The sequence below is a fragment of the Pecten maximus genome, chromosome 13 (assembly GCF_902652985.1).
Source record: "Pecten maximus chromosome 13, xPecMax1.1, whole genome shotgun sequence".
In the NCBI taxonomy this organism is placed as follows: Eukaryota; Metazoa; Mollusca; class Bivalvia; order Pectinida; family Pectinidae; genus Pecten; species Pecten maximus.
The window spans coordinates 14,865,525-14,884,052 of NC_047027.1; the positions used below are offsets into that span (position 1 = coordinate 14,865,525).

Below are 18,528 nucleotides of genomic sequence, written 5' to 3' on the forward strand. Positions count from 1 at the left end.
GAGCTTTAACCGCGCGGGCAAGTCAATACTTTTCCCGCCAGGTGGCGCAAGTGAAGCGAAACAGGTGTACGCTATATGTCCACCGGGGTCGTCTACGCTCTAGCTTTGCCAGGTTTAGTATTTTGAAATTTTAAAAACTTAAAATAAAGAGAAACATGGTTAATCATCTCATGAAATAGTATTTGTGTAAACCTTAATCTTTTAAATATAACTGTTTACATTATATATAAATGATATTATCTGAATTGACACGCATTGGGGATGATTCAGATAAGCTCCACGTGTCCTTGCTTTGGGCACTCTATGTCTCCACTGGGCCTTGTTATGACGCTGCAGATGGTTCTGAAGGGGCGTCAATAATTAATAAGTAATCAGAGAAAATGGGGAAAAAAGTGTGAAAGATAATTAGATGGAAAACCAGTGACTGTTACACATTTCAAATAAACTTAGCACTCTAAAGGAAACGACTTATAGATTACCTTGGCCGGGCTTCACATCTAAGTACTTGTCGTTAAGTAGAAGAAGTAATTTGAAATTCACGCTCAAATTGTTACTTTTTCACATTTATATAGCTTGTTAGACTAGCGACACTGCTAACTTGATTACTGTAATCTTGGCTACACGTTAGAGTACACATTTGTAGTTTTAAATGGTATTAAACTCCGACAGAACAGTTCACAGACACTCCAACACAGGACAGCGGCAGATTTGTTGTTTATGTATTGTTTTATTCACTCCTTGGCAATTTAAAATGGACCTGTATCAAACAGCACAAGGAAGGACAATCAGACATGCACTGTAATGATTATACATGTTAATAACTTCTCGTTTTTATTGATTTATCGCTTATTTATGAGTAAACCAAAGAGTTATATTTAACACATTATTGTACAGTATAATATACAATTATAGCCTTGTGATAAAGTTAACACATGGTTTTACTAACCCCCCAAAAATATTTTTTCAGTTTCATAAAACCATGTATTTACCGAAATCAATAGGCTGGAATAGGTTTATTATAGAATGGCTATTTTGATTAGTTTTATTTTAAAATGGCGTTTGATTTTTAAATTATCATGTAATCAAATAACACTTGTACATGTTATGATAGAGGCTGATTTGCGTAACATTTTTAAATATCTAATAACATGTTTTAAACACCATACAATAAAACTAAACTAATGCATTAGAATGCATTCAATACACTACTTTCTACAAAAAAAATCAATATTATAACAACCAAAGTTATTGCTTGTCATGTTTCAAAAGCATGCAAAATATTTTAACCTGTAAGACAATACCAAGGGGAAATAATTAACTAGTAATGTTTTAGAAACACTGATAACCAGTATTTTTACCATCTATTTTTGTACGGCCGATCAATATGGACTTTTATTGGGAATCACATGACACAATTTTAACCAATCAGAAAGTGTTAACGATATTATTTTACAATTATATATCATGTATTTTAGTGTAAACAGTACTTTATTTTGCATTCAATAATTAATATACATATACACTACGAAGCGTACTCTGGTGGGGTATTTGGAATCAAGTTTATAACTGATATCAATTCGTTTCCCTCTAACGTTTGGCCTAGGACTCAGTATAGTGGTCGAATTACTAACATATTTTAGTACAATTTATTAAAATGTACTTATAATTATACTACAAATACATTTTAATATTTTTTTGTAACAAGTAATATCAAACACAATATTGTTGTATCGTGTTTTATAATGCATATTTAGATATAAATTATCAAGCCCCAGTTACATCTTTCATTAACATCTATGGGTGGTCGGATGGCACAGTGGTAACACACTTGCCTTTCACCTAGGCGGCCGGGGTTCGATTCCCCGATCGGACGTGAAAATGTATAGGGTCACCTGCCCGACCACGTGGGTTTTCTCCGGGTACTCCGGTTTCCTCCCACAGTAAGACCCCTCGCGCGCTTCTATCCGGGCCAACAAGCGTGATTAATAAAAGTTGATATAACTTGTATCGCAATTGTTGTAAAATAAATAAAGTTAACATTTTTCACGTTAACTTCCATAATAAATCAATACCGAATTTAAGATTCAAGATTTGTTAAACTTTACTCAGTCACGCTTACAGCATGAAACAAGGTAATTTTTAAAAGGCAGATATTGGAGCAAAGTTCCTGAACTACATGAAAGGTTGTTTCCTTAAAATCAATAATGCCTTCCTTTTATGGGAATTTTTTAAACCAAGAAATTCTTTTAAGTTAAGTAACTTTAATTAAAGCGAGGCCAGATACACATTCATTATTTACAGACAAACACACAGGTATAATGTGCTTGTTAGTCAGTAGACATTTCGGTCCAACTAAAGCACATTGATGGGAGTTGACGAAAGAATAGATAAATACTCAGAGGAAAGAAGGGCTTAACAAGAAACACTGACCTATATATACAGGAGGTAAGAACGGAGGAAGAAGAGTGTAGACATTGGAAGACATGGCCGAGGGGCATAACGAGTAGAAGGTGGTAGATTCGACCCAGTCCAAGGGAGGTAACCACGAAGAAAAAGCGACCAACATAATCAATGTAGATTTTTTTCTTCAAAATTGCATGATCTACAAATTATTTCCTCACAAAAAACATAACTATATAATGTGTAATGAAATAACGAACGGAGCTTTCTTTTGTCTTTTATACTATTAATACTGTTTTTTGCATGTTAAACATCGGCAGGTAATTATCATTGGTGCAATAATTATTTATAAATGAGTTTGCGGGAAACATTTATCAATATCTCATTATTATGATGTGAGGTATTTTTTAGGTTCATTAATTCAACTTGAGAATCGTTACCCTGAAAAGTTGACATTGATTTTTCACGTGGATGTCTTAGTAACTCTGACTAAAATAGAAATACATTGGACCGTGTGGATTGTGGACCAGTTCTCTGTATAATAAGGGTGGAAACCGGCAATTTTCTTACAGCATGAAATAAAAAAAGGCTCAATAAAATGCTTCACATTTCCTCTTTAAAGTACACATATATTGATAGGACGTTAAACAATACATACTACGCCTAAATAAGAGGTTCGCCTAAGGCTGTATAGATTTGGAGACTACATATTTTGCAACTTTAAAAATTGCGTCATATCTCGGATATCTACATACTTAACTTTCGTGTTAACAAAAACTGTCCAGAGGAGATCTGTCTATTCCATACAAACATCGATAACCAACGTCATACGTTTATTTGACTACCAAACTGGACCCAACCTTCTGTAATTAGAATGAGAATGATGAGCTTCACAACATGCTACACTGAGCCATGTCAGGACGAGATATTTAATTAAATGTGAACGCCCACGGTTTTAAGAAACTGCCACCGTCAAACGTTGTACAGTAATCAATTGAAAAAAAAACATTTCTATGTTTCTTCAAATGTCCGTACACAAGCTTGACGTTGAACCAACTTTAATGAGCCCAACGGAATCCACGCACCTGCTCATACCGGGTCATTTAATCCCTAACTCGCTTTGGTTTGGACCGAGATGAAAACGGTCATAAAGTTAATAGTATTGACAATTTAATTATACTATAAAATCGCACTATATCGCTGTCTAATAACATCCTCGCTCTTTATAGTACATAAGCCGGGTCTGTGTGTGTTTAGAGGTTTCCGTTCTAATAACAGTTCAGGCAATATCAAAACGATGTTCACACGTTGACGAGAGTATTTAAAAGTGAAATCTCGCCGTAAACTGATTTTATTATATTGTTGTATTGTTTTATGGCCTATCAGCAATTACGAGTCGGTAATGCCCATCAACACCAGAAAAGGCGCTCATTAAAGGGACATTCATTCGTTTGAATAAAGTTTAGGTCGTCAAAATTAAACTTACTGAAAAATATGTATTTTTTCCGAGTAGTAAAAGTTATAATCTTTACATTAATACGGCAGTTTTACTATCAAGAGAAACCAAAGTTCTTCGAGTATTAAGTAAAAAAAAATCTTAATTCGACTCGAAGTATCACTAATTATTTTAGACATACGCCATTTGTATACGATATGCCTTTGTCCTGTACATTTCGGTGTTGATTTCATTACTTGTAGGCACAGACACTCATATAATCATCATTCGGACATAGATTTCATCAATGGAAATTGTGCATGCACATATAAAAGAGACACATCAACTTGGTTGGAACTAGAGGTAAATCGGAGGTAACCTTAGAAATCATTCGATTCCTCGGTATATACACAGGTACATGTATAAACGAAACGAAAACTGTATCAGATGGACATTTCATAAAGGATCGTTAAAAACTGAAAAAGGAGACTGTTTGAAGTTAGAGCATTCAATCATAAAATCCCCGACAGTGAAAGTTGATTATAGGCATGACAAAAATGGAGACCTTCGTTTCGTAAAACATAAATTTGTGTGGTATATAAATGTTAAAAGAGTTAAATATGTTAAGTAAGTTTGTTTACGATGCAAATAATTTGAGAAATCATCAATGTAATTATGTTGTCCATTCTCCATTAGTTACAGTATCATGTCCACCACATGTAGCATGTATCTATATTTACATTCTGTGCTGCATTTGTCTATATGTCGTTAGTAAACCAAATTGTATTCATGAGACTGTATACTACAATTTACAGTGATTCGGTCAGTGTAGGAATACAGCTCCAAGTGTTGTAGGTTAAACAATGGCCGCCAGTTACTTTCGGCCTAGAGAGCTTTGGAATGCTAGCATTTATTTACAGAAGCCACAACGAAAAATAAAGTAACGTCACAAGTTATGAGAGTATCATTTTATAATTTAAAAAATGTAGTCAACACGAAATTACTATAAGTGCCATTTTTGATCTATACGAAATATGATCAAATTGTCAATGTCGTCACACTCACAGGGGCTCGTTCCGAATTTTCAGAAATGCAAGATACGACAACATTAAAAGTCAAGTATTTATAAAAAAAAAATTTGTATAAAAATCGGGAGTACCGACATTGTTTCCGGTTGTGTATGTGTAGGCCTACTGGATTTTAGTATTGTGGTTATTCACTGATGTCAAAGGCCTACCTTACAAAATCGAGCCCCTGTGAAGTTGAAAATTGTCTGCTAAGTTAGCGACACTGATGTGACCGGTTAGACTGGAATCTGTTTCGAACGAAATATCCTTGGAATCGTTTTTCCCTACTGTGAAGACGACTTTTATTTAGATTTCAAGAGCTGATATTCTTAAAATAACGTAAATCCAGTCGATAGAAACATAGGCTAAGTGTTTCCGAGGAATCCAGTCTGTCCTGTGCAATGCCCGCTCAACGCCGCATCACTTCTAAATTTTAACTGTATATCATTGCGCAGAAAAACGGTTTCGATTTTAAACAATCAGAAATTATGCAATTGTGAACAATTTGACGATACCTACAAACGTATACGAAATAAAAAATAAAGCTAAATTGTGAAAAAACCATCTTATGTGTTTGCTATTAATAACGTCATCAAGGACTATATTATTCCTTCTGGATATTTAGGCTGTTCCGGTATTTGAGCTTGATGACGTCAGTGATAGGGTAAGCGGCAAATTTAAACGCGTCATAACCTAAAGTAAAAAAAAAAATCTTTATGAATGTAAATATAAGCATTGAACTGTTACCAAATGGTAGAATACAGTCGATATGAATACAATTTGGGTGACAGATAAATAGAATGCCGCCCGTTAGGGCGACATGAAATATTTATATTTTGTATTCATATCGACTGTATACTACCATTTGGTAACAGTTCAATGCTTAAATATACAGATGAGCTGTAAGGCTTAATGTTATACATGTATTTGAATTTGATAGTACATTTTGTATATGTATGGCCAATACGCAAACGTAAGAGGACGACTTCCGGTGGGCGATGTGTTTGGTAAGGTGGCACTCCAATCGATCACATAGTGACCACGGGCGAACTAGTGTTAGCAGAACACAGACAGGAACTAGAAGTAAGATTACGCCTATAGCTGGATTAGCTTCAGAACTAACGACCTTTCTACTTTGGATGTAAGTTGACCACTAAGGCCTGCTATAGGAACTTCGTCGTATCTAATAAATTGGTTTGGTTTCATTTGTTTAACGTCCGACCAACGGCTAAGGTCATTTAAGTAAAGACGGCCTCCCGTACGTGCAACATGCATGCTTGTGGCGAGTGCAAATGTGTGTTTTGGAAGGCTGCGGTATGTACGTGTAACGTCTTCTTGTGATAGTTCAAGCGTTTGCCGAATCAAAGTGCTACCTCACTGAAGCATACTGCCGAAGACACCCAGCAGGACACCCCAACCGGTCACATTATATCGACGACGGGCGAACCAGTCGTCCGACTCCTAATATGCTCATCTAATTAACGTCTGATAGTATAGGTCATGTGATGGCATCATAATTATGGAAATGCTATACCCTTCAAGTATTTTTGTGTCGTTTTGTGTTGAAACTACGACTCTCAATTTGACATCATCACGTGGTCTTGGATATTTCATACCGTAGTGCACGACATGACGTTGTGGATTAATGTCATTCCCTATATTTCCAACATTATGATACAGTACGACTTTTGCTGGAATAATCATTTATAAGTCACCCATAAATTAATCACGGCATTGTATAAAGTAAACGATTCCGTGTATGGGACGAAGAACTATTTTCAAATTGATTTAAACTGAATCGAACTCCATACATAACATGCTTGTTAAAATGGACTTGAAAGATGGTATTATTTTCTGCTATATAAATTGAAATCGCGCCGTCTTCGCGGTACACGTACGTACTATACTGGAAACTGAATACAATATATGGCGAATGTCTATTGTGTATCCTATTGGTAACGCCTCGTCTCTCTCCCTTGACGTGATGTAACCGTAGATTGATAATTTCGGACCAGATATAGGTGAACTGTCCCTATCCCTAAGCTAGACTGTAAAATATACTTCCAAAACACATCAATACTAGTTTTATACTAGGCTCCGTTCCTTAACTTTAAAGATTTAAAAAAAAAATATTTGTTTTATTTTTGGAGCAATTTAATATAAACAAATTCGAAATGAAATGTCACAGACATTCAATCATCCTGTCTTCCACACAGATGGACATCATCAATCCTTCTCCTCCTCCTCCTCATCATCATCATCATCATCATCGCCACTCCTTAACATCATCACCATTCTGTTGATAGGACGTTAAACAAATAATACCAAACCAATATTAAGGAGTTCAACGTTGCAGGCCATTGTAAGTGTTTTTAAGAACCGATACCAGACATGATGCTACATACCATTCACCAATCATCATTATACATCATTAAAATTAAGGAAATTCTTTAACTTAAAAATTTTCATATGAAAATATCATTGGATTTAAGGTAATTTAGGGAGGATACACTATCGCGGAAAGACACCCCGATATCCTTGTAGGTAGGGCGTGCAGAGTCACTATCGCGGAAAGACATCCCGATATCCTTGTAGGTAGGGCGTGCAGAGTCACTATCGCGGAAAGACATCCCGATATCCTTGTAGGTAGGGCGTGCAGAGTCACTATCGCGGAAAGACACCCCGATATCCTTGTAGGTAGGGCGTGCAGAGTCACTATCGCGGAACGATTAGGTAGGGCGTGCAGAGTCACTATCGCGGAAAGACATCCCGATATCCTTGTAGGTAGGGCGTGCAGAGTCACTATCGCGGAAAGACACCCCGATATCCTTGTAGGTAGGGCGTGCAGAGTCCAACACATCAATTCATGATTGGGTTCACGGAGTGTGTGTGGATACCAGACATCAGTTAAGGAACGTTCTTTAAATTCTGTAATATTTTCCTATGGAACACTTAAGGAACATTCATAAAATTCCTAGATATTTTCCTACGGAACAGTTAAGGAACTTTCTTAAATTCTGTAATATTTTCCTATGGAATAGTTAAGGAACGTTCTTTAAATACTGTAATATTTTCCTATGGAACAGTTAAGGAACTTTGATGGAACAGGGCCTGTTTGTCTATAATTACGATAGGACATATTTGCACGTCTCCATTTTTGTAACTGGAGAGATCAGTCCATTTGCCATGATATCTGGTTGTATTGATTAAACAAGTCTATTCACGCACTCGTTCCTCACTAAATTACCTACTGATCAGACAGATGCGTTGCAGGCCATTGTAAGTGTTTTTCAGAACCGATACCAGACATGATGCTACATACCATTCACAAGCCGACAAATCTATCGCTGTCCCAGGCACGAATTTTATTGAGATTTAGATCAAGCATAAGTCGACATGAATTCAAAGAAGTTAGAAGGTAATATACTGGCTTGTCGATTGAGGACAAACAAACGCCCACTGGATGTTCATATTAAAACTGGTATTCATTTGTGGTGTATAATGATAATTGTCTTGATATTTCACAGACACTCTGTGAACTGAGTCATATATTGATGTGTTCAGCTCTGCATGGCCTACCACTAGTCGGAAATGCGAGACAGGCTGTACAAAAACGGTGACAAGACATATACATCAATTGAAGAGTTATAGCGAACTCGATTTCCTGGTTTTAGGATGAAGAGACGAATTCCCTTGCGAGAATTGTGTCACGTTCTGAAATCGAGCGCCAATTGAAATATGGTAAACCGACTGAGACACACAAGGGTCCAATTTATGTAAATATCACGAGAGGATTTGTGTTATTGTGATATTGTTTGACACCCTATCAACATACGATCAGTATTCGCCTGTTTAAGCTGTATGCGTGTGGTTATTGTGTTTTGTAGTTTGTGTAGCTGCGGTATATTCATGTGTTTCCTTGTGATAGCGCGGGCATGACACCGACTTTACAGTGTTGCCACCTCACTGACGCATACAAACACCCGGTCACGTTATACCGATAACGCACGAACCAGTCGTCCCATTCCCAAACCGATGAACGCTAAGCAGTAGTAGTTATACTATCAATTAATATACTTTATGTGTCAGCAAGGGGACAGGAAACACTTATTTTGTTATTTTGTTTTGGATTGGTTTTGTTTTGTTTACTTTGTTTTGGGAGGCTGTGGTATGTTTGTGTGAAGTCTCCTTGTGGTAGGCCGGAACTTATGCCGATTTATAGTGCTACCGCATACCGCCGAAGACACCCAGCAGCACACTCCACCCGGTCACATTATACTGACAACGGGTGAACCAGTCGTCCCACTCCTAATATGCTGAGCGCTAAGCTGCCCTGCAGGTAGGGCGTAAGAATTGTACCTGCTGCCCCCATTGCATGATCGTAAGAGGCGACTAAATTTGGGATCTTATCTTTTCTCTTCTTTCTGAACAACTTTCTTCTTCCTAATGTCTCCCTTGACAATGCCTCACTTTTGGCCTTTAGTTGAGCGTTCGCCCATGCGAGGAAGGCTTTGGGTTCTGTCCCCTAGCCGAGACATACCAGAGTCTTTAAAAATGGTAGTTGCTACTCCTGCTTAGCGCTCAGCATATTTGGAGTGGAACGACTGGTTCGCCCGTTGTCAGTATAATGTTACCGGGTGGGGTGTGCTGCTGGGTGTCTTCGGCAGTATGCTTCAGTGAGGTAGCACTTTAAATCGGCAAAAGTTCCGGCCTATCACAAGGAGACTTAACACGAACATACCGCAGCCTCCCAAAACACATACGCACTCACCACATGCATACATGTCACACGCACGGGAGGCCGTCCTTAAATGGCCTTAGCTGTTAATAGGACGTTAAACAAAATAAACCAAACCAAACCAAACTGAGCGCTAAGCAACGGTTGGAATCCCATTCCTTGACATGGTTGAAATCCCATAATATGCACGGTAGCAGGACATCAAACACGATTAAATTATACTGACAATGGGTCAAAAGGATAAAAAGTGCACAGCCAGCTTTATTCAAAGGCGGAGTGGAGTCTTCTTGTAGTAGTTGGGGACTAACTCACCGTACAACATACAGGAGGCCCATGACATGCCATCTAGAGCAACTAGGGTAAAAGGTTCTGCTCAAGGGCACAGCCACGACGAGAAATACAAACCAGGTAGGGATTACCGAACCGTGTACCTCGGATCATCACCCCAGGTTACATGACCGGCGCTCTAACAGACTGAGCTATGGCGGCCCCTCCATTTTTTTTTTAGATACATGCACTATAACTGGGTTATTCTGTAAAAGTCAATGCAATTAACGGAATTACTCAGGATTGCTAAAGTAGGGCTGGTTTGTCCTTCAGCGACCTTGCCGGTTAGTAGTAAGGGACTCTAATGGGCTGACATTTACTATAATCAGTACCAGAACTATTTTTGAATTAAGACGGAAAAGACCTCCGAGTTTCCATTAGCCAGATTTTTGACTTTTACGTGATGGCAGAGAGACCTTGATTTGGAATATCTTTGGTGGTATTTTCGTTCCATCAGTATAAAGAGACGTAATAACAAAGGATTTGATTGGTTTCTATTGCATTTGATTCTCTAAAACAAAGAGTTATTTTCTCGGAAACTCTCTGGACAAAATGATCAAGAAACAAACATCAACCTATTCAGAGGGATGAGATTGCGGCAAAACCATTAGAACCGGAATTTATAGCCAATTACGTTAAAAGTGCATTAAACATTTACGACTTGTTTTGTTGTCAACAAAAACACAATCGGTCCCGTCAAACAGTTCTTCACTGGTGCAATTCGGCCATTACATTCGGAGCACTTCTGGAGCCTAGATTACAATTTATGACACAGAATGACAAAACCGACAACCGACACGCTAGACACGTGTTTTGTATCGGATCTATTGACAGCCACTGCACTGCAAAAGGCACGCCTAATACCAAGAGACTAATTTGTGATAAATATATCATAATTCCTAGCCGAGATTAAGCTAGCATTTTATTGAAATCGCAGAACCAAATCATTAACTTAAACAGAAAAAAAGGGAGATTTATTACAGGGACCATGTCCTCAAAAGTCGATTTCATAACATTTACATTTATAGATTCAAATAACAAAACAATCCCAAACTGTTTTCGTAATGTCGGTCAAACATAGTGGTTTTTGCTGCGGCTGCGAAGGCAAATTAAGATGCCCATGGGCCTTAACGGTCACTAGAGATTTGAACTATTCAAGTTGATTTAATTTATCATTTTTGGTCCCACCCATCGGCCCAAGGGGTCAGTCAGGGCCAACATGTGTATACCATTAAGCTGCCATCCTATGCTAATAATGTTAACAAAAGTTAGAATCAATTACAATAGAAATCAAACAAAAAATAGTCAAAAATGTGATTTCCCCAAATAGATTATAGTAAAGGTTACCCCATCTCTAGGGGCAAACGTGAGACCCCAGTGTCACAATTTTGGTAAGGCACCTTAAGACCCTTCAATCTTTAAAGAGTATTGGATTCTACCTTATTTGGGTCTTGAGAAGAAGATGTTTGAAATTTCAATCAATTTGACCATTTTTGGCACCACCTATCAGCCCCTGGGGGTCAGCCAGGGCCAACATGTACATACTATCAAACTGTTATCCCATGTTGATAATATTAACCAAATTAGAATGAATTTCAATTCAAATCCAACAAATAATCGTCAAAAATGTGATTTCCCTATATAAACTATAGTAAAGTTTACCCCCTCCCCAGATGCAAACGTGAGACCCCAAGGTCATGAAATTCACAATTTTTGTAAAGCACCCTTAAGACCCTTCCATCTTTGAAGAGTGATTGATTCCACAATATCTGAGAGTGGAGAAGAAGATTTTTGAAGTTTAAATCAATTTATCCCTTTTTTTAGCCCGTCCCTCAGGCCCCTGGGAGGTGGGGACCATATAATTTACAATTTTGGTTGACATTAAGGCATAGAGGCGTCCTGCTTAATTTCATTGAATTTGGTTCGGCGGTCTTGGAGAAGTCGAAAATATATATTGTTTACGGACGATGGACGATTAGAATAGATCACTTGAGAGACTTCGTCTCAGGTGACCTAAAGAGGGGTAAAATCACAACATCATCTACGACTTACATAGTCAACGCGAGAAGTCGCCATTAAACCAGTGAAACTTCTCGGCATTTGATGAACATTCCGGGATGTATCTCGGCGCGCGCAATGTTAATTTACGTTCGATTTGAGGTGTTTATTATATAATTTATTTATGAACTGTTGACGTAACAGCAGATTTGACGGAAATTATTAGGTTTGGTTTATAATTGTTTAACCTACCTTCAACAGCTAAGGTAATCTAACAAATTTAAGGACAGCTTCCAGTGCATGCGTTCGTGAGTACGTATCTGTGGACACAGGAGAACGTCCTTTCAACAGCTAAGGTCACTTAAGGACGGCCTCCCATGCGTGCGACATGCATGCGTATGGCGAGTGCGTATGTGTGCGTTGGGAGCCTGCGGTATATGCTTGTGTTAAGTCTCCATGTGATAGGCCGGAACTTCATGTTTCGTATCAGGTATCATATTCAGTTAAAAAAATTAGACTTCTTTTCGACGAAAGGGCCAAATATCATCAACATAGGTTGGATTATACATTGCTATGATGTCTGGTATGTAAGTAGTATTGATTTTAACTATTTACCAGCAGGAAGTTAGAAGTCGGCGACTACTAAAATCCAAAATGCTCCCGATAATAGGCAATCTGAGGCTAATCAATTCGAGACTATACCTCCTCTCATCATTTCTAATGCGAACTGTACACTAGGACCTTAATCATACATTAAATGTAATTAGCACCAGACATAATTTGTTTCTCGGAGGAATAATAGTACCATGGTTTACAAGCGTTTATACCACCAGGACACCAATTGTTCCAGACTCTAACAACAAGCGTTTATACCACCGGGACACCAATTGTTCCAGACTCTAACAACAAGCGTTTATACCACCGGGACACCAATTGTTCCACACTCTTAACAACAACTTTATCGGACGTTTTACATTCAGATGCAGACGTCGCGTTGAATGATTTGGCCACACAGGGTATTATCTTAGACCGTCGGGGTTACTGCACTCTACTAGCGAACTACAGATATTGGTGAAGAACAGGAATGGCTTCTGGGCGCCTCAAATAAAACGCCAATAACCCATTAGAACAGAATAAAAAAAGATAAGGCAGTGTCTTAATCGAAGACCAGTAAATATAATATTATATGGTAACATACGGACTTTCAGAGCGAGAAATCATGATATTGGCCCCAGACGATAACGCTCACAGGGGAAATCTTGTGTTGAAATATTGTATACTACCGGTGATATATCAAAATTACGCAATTCGTTTCTATATACAACAAGGCATACATGCACCGTACCATTACACGAGGGGAGTGATTCATTATATTTTGAAACGGGACTAGAAACTATGTCAGAAAGATGAAAAATGCGAAAATTGACTTTTTTATATAAGATGAACAATAATTTAACCCTCAGTTATTTATCGGCCTTTTTGCCAAACTCTGTGGGTGTCAACAATCGGTACAACTTACGGAATCAAAATAACTATACTATTCCTTCTTTCAGACTTTCGTTAAGTAATTCATGTTTTCTGCCATCGACTTTACGTCTTTGGAATTCATTAAATAATGCAACAAAACACTATCTTCTTTAAGTACTTTCAAATCTGCTTTATCCGACGGAGCAAATTCGCCTCCACCAACATGTTTTAATTTTGGCGACAGCAATGTAAATATTTACATACAAGACTCAGGCATCAGTGTAGCTCCTTGAAATATGATTTGTTCCGTGCTAAGAGTGTTGACTACCCTTCATGTAACTGTGGACATTCCTGTGAGTATGTTAGAATATAAACTTGATAATGCAGCACGAATTACACTATTTCAAAACACTAGGTCGTTAAATATATATCCAGTTAATCTAGACTTGTTTTTATTTGGGAATGAAAATCTGTCCGTAGACATATAATAAGAAGTTTTTAGATACGTGCATATTTTCATCAAATCCAGCAGCAGGTTTTAAGTAAAATGTATTGATTGTATATATGATTTGTATACCTTGTTAAAGGTTATCATGTAATATCAATATAATTATGAACTGTATTAGAGGAAAAGGCGTTAATAAGTTGGAAAAACTTGTGCCTAATTCTCTGCTAAATTTTGGGGCAATAAATATATTTAAATCAATATGAATAGCAGTCTGTCATTGTGTACAATATTCAGATATGCATGTATATAATTATGTCCATTTACGTAAAATATCTAATTCTTAGTATAATATCATAATATGTCATCTCTAACCATCTAAATACTGATCAACTGAAAATTATATCCCGGTACATATTGTACGTTATCTTGACCTAACGGGAATGATCAATACTGTTCAAATAGGTAAAGGTTTATTAACACTTGCTCAGACCTTCATTATTTCATATTACTTTTTTCTTCTGATTTTATTGTTTTACGGCCATCGACCACTGGAGTCATTTAGGGCCAAACAACACTAAAAAATGCAATTCACAAAATTAACTACAACCAGACTAAACCAAACAATCAAATGATTAAAACCATCATAAATGAATAAAATATACACTCATTATATTGAAAATAGATAAAGAAATTGTTGTAAACCAACTGGTTATCGAAAATAATATTGTATGGTAAAAGGTAACGGTATGTAGACAAATATTGATGGCCAGGAAACTGCATGATTATTATACACGATTTATTAACTATATATATATACGGGTGGTCGGATGACACAGTGGTAACACACTTGCCTTTCACCTAGGCGGCCGGGGTTAGATTCCCCGATCGGACGTGAAAAGGTATGGGGTCACCTGCCCGACCACATGGGTTTTCCCCGGGTACTCCGGTTTCCTCCCACAGTAAGACCCCTCGCGCGCTTTTATCCGGGCCAACAAGCGTGATTAATATAAGTTAATATAACTTGTTTCGCAATTGTTGTAAAATAAATAAAGTTTACTTATAAACAACTGGGTATACATCATCAGTCAAACGACAAGGTTACGGTATACCATTTAACTTTTAAATAGTCTGAATCTACACTATGTATCACCTGCCGAATTATGCCATTCACAAGGTTTTAAGGTAAAAACCTAAATTATTTATAGTGGCATTGTAATTATAAGTATAATCATAACCGTTAACGATGACGTTTATAAAGGAAATATTTTAAAAACAACGTACTGTCACATTCTCCGATTGTTTGTTCGGCGAGTGTTAGTATATTCTCTGTGAAACATATCTTCCGAAGCTTGGAAGCTTTCGAGTTTGTGAATTGATTGGATTTCGTAACTTATTTTGTTGCGTAGTATCTCTCTTGTGGTAGATAGAAACTCGAATATATATAGACTTCTAACATACAATCCAACAATAAAAGTTTGTGATGTTTTTACACCAGTAAATCAACTGTTTTCATTATTTATCATGATCAGAGACCTGTATAACTACATTGTATCTATAATGGGTCTCTAGCACGAGCGTACACGACTTACATGTTTTATTATCAATGATAAACGGTTGTTACGAGAAGGCATTGAAGCATTATATTACCCTGTGTTAAATCCCTTGTTTCAGAACTGATGCTAATAAAATATGTTTATAGAAAAACTTATCTGCATATTTGTTTCCTATTGAAAGCTATGAACAGCTGGCTACCGTTCCCAGTCGCCCAGCCCGATAACGAATAATGACAAATGTCCCGGGGATACTCGAGGACACTGGCTATTATATCGCGCGCTGGGTGCGAGACTTGGCCCTGGGCTATAATTGATAAGGCGATGGACACACATTACGATGGCCGGAGCACTCGCTATAATTAATTAAGTATAGCTTGTGATGGTCACCAAATCATCTCCGTCCCACAAACTGTCCCGTGGTAGTCTCCACGGACACCTATCGGTTACGCCCTTTTGTTTTGTCAGCTGCATGGTTGACGGGTTTCCGCCTAGTTGTCACACTGCTATCTATACAAATGATGTCAAATTTGCGAGCTGCCAAGATGCAAGATCAAACCTGGTTAGAAATCTGTGTTTATCGACGCCCACAGTCAGCTGTGGCACAAACTCGCTTCCATTGATACCATTATAGGATCCCCAGGAGACGTATTTACGTATGATTTTCAAGTTGCAGAATCTTTTGTACACTGGAAAATAACTTTTGGGTATTGAACTATATGATATTACCTGCAGTAACATTTAGGTTAACATTTGATTGATCAGTACATTTTTCACTAGTTCGTCATTCGACACAAGTTGTAATTTTTGGTCAAAAGTATGAATACTTCAAACAAAAATCCAGGCACATTAAGAGCTTTAATTGGTAAACAATATGTTTCATATAAATATTATTTTCTAGAACCAGACCTGTACGAGATGCCGAACTATTCCATGTACCTGTTCCCTAAGCACACACAATATGAAAGAAGCATATAATCTTGGAAAATATATTGGTTTAGCTATGTACAGAAGAAGGTTGTTGTCAGCTTAAATCCATAATTTCATATACTCTCTCTCTATAATACTATGTCAATCATTATGTTGGTATGAATGTATATGGTGTGCATGTGAATTAGTGAAATCTGATTGAAATCATAATTATGTACTATGTGTCAACAATAATCCAAGGGATTAGATATGATTTCAATTAGATTTACTGTTGTATGAAAAGTTAATGTGTTCGTGTATGTAAATATTGTATTATGTCTTATGTAATTGTGATGAGTTAAAAAAACTTAAGCAAATAAAGAATCTGAATTCCTATATTAATAGGTCTCTGCCTGTGTGTTGTCAATCTGATTAAAATATTTATATTTATCAATGGTACGGGTTCACTGTGGTTCACCGGACATTAGCCCCCCCCCCCCCCCCCCCCCCCCCCGCGGACAAAAGCCCCTTCATTATAAATTTAGCTGGTATACTTTATATAAATCTGTACTTTTGAAAAACAAAAACTGTATATATACTGCTGTTTTTATCTCTGGAATTTGGAGAATAATTGTGTGGAACATGAAGGTCCTTGGTTCAGTGTCAGAGCAGCATTATATGGCTGTGGTTAAACATCATAATTTATTTGTTCAAACTTTATATTATTAAGTAAGCTGAAAATTTCAGGAAAGCTTATCATTTAAAACAAAATGCTTTGAAGTTTGTACAATAAATTATGATGTTCACAAACTTACTCACATTTTCTGTCATATATGTTGCATACTTCAATTAATGAATACAAAAACATGGTGTAGATTTCATAGTTTTTAATTTGTTATTATTCAATAATATCACACGCAGCCATATAACAACACATGCTATCAAACTGCATAATGAGAAATATTTCATGTACTAAACATTTCACGCGCTTCACGAATAGCATAACATAGCTGGGCATAGTCTGCAAGCAATGTGGCTAGAACACATTAAGGTTCATTCACTTAATATCTGAAACGTCTTTGGTACCACGGTACCACGATTCATGCATAACACACTAGTCTGTGAGTATAACACAATAATGTTTAAGTGCGCACTTTAAACCGTATACAGTGTCCAACACCAAGAAGGAAATACCTCAACGTTTCTCCTACCGGAAGCAATGTCCGAACACAAATTTCGAAGTCTCACTTGTAGATCTCTCGTTGCACGTTTCACACGTTTGGTAGGGGGAGCACCACGGGAGTCTGCTAGCAATGCTGCTGCCACCAGCGCCTGGTCCTTCCTGAGACAATATATGGCCGTCCACACAGATTGGTGGTTGTGTCCGATCAGCTGCTGGAACCCGTAATTCCAGCTCTCACATAGGTTGTTGGTACGATCCTCATTCTGAATGGTTGCTTCATGAACATTCCAAAGATGTGGTGGTAACATCGGTGGCGTTCTTCGCATACGTACTGGTGGGAGAACACCTCCTGGCTGTGCTGGTGGAGGCTGGACACGTCGATACGTTCCCGAAACGTATGTGTTGTCGAAGTAGTCCACTAACTCTTCTAGTCCTGCTGGAGTGTTGGCTTTCATATAATCCATACCACTGGACACTTCTAGAACTGGTAACAATGCAAGTCCATCTAACATGCCACAAAACAGCCTAACTCTCTCATCAGTCTTGTACAAATCTGTAAGTCCCAGTTCCTGTACCTTGCGCCATGTGTTCTGTGTAAGATGGTAGAAGCATCCTCGGGAGTTCACATGTTGTCCAAATGTAGCCCTCAATGCACTGAATACAGCTTGTTCAAAGTCTGTGATAACCGTGGTTGGATCTGGAGCATATCCAAGTTCGTTGCACTTATCCAAAATACCCGAAAAACATCTCTTCATAGATACTCTGTGTCTTGCAGGATAGGAAGGCATACACACATGTAACAGCTGAAGTACCTAATGGAGCACGGATCACATACAACTGTTTGAAGATCTTAGGAGCTGAAGAAAATGTCCCATCCGTAAACCAAGTGTCTGAACGACAAAGGTGTTGCAAGTCCTTGCTCTGACGCAAACACAACAGCACGACTATGTGACTCTGATCCACTATCATGAATGGGGAATTGTTCGTCATCATCAGTTCCTGTTGT

At 37.7% G+C, this 18,528-nt stretch overlaps 1 protein-coding gene across 1 annotated transcript; it reads right to left on the reverse strand.

The window, feature by feature from the left end:
• Positions 1-17,215: 17,215 nt before the first annotated feature.
• Positions 17,216-18,277, reverse strand: LOC117340475. The gene has a single exon (XM_033902235.1). The coding sequence runs from the start codon at positions 18,275-18,277 to the stop codon at positions 17,495-17,497; it is 783 nt and encodes a 260-aa protein (XP_033758126.1). The 3' UTR covers positions 17,216-17,494.
• Positions 18,278-18,528: the final 251 nt, after the last annotated feature.

Excerpts from the sequence above, each read along its gene's own strand:
- LOC117340475 (XM_033902235.1), bottom strand. The coding sequence starts at position 18,277 with ATGAAGAGATGTTTTTCGGGTATTTTGGATAAGTGCAACGAACTTGGA.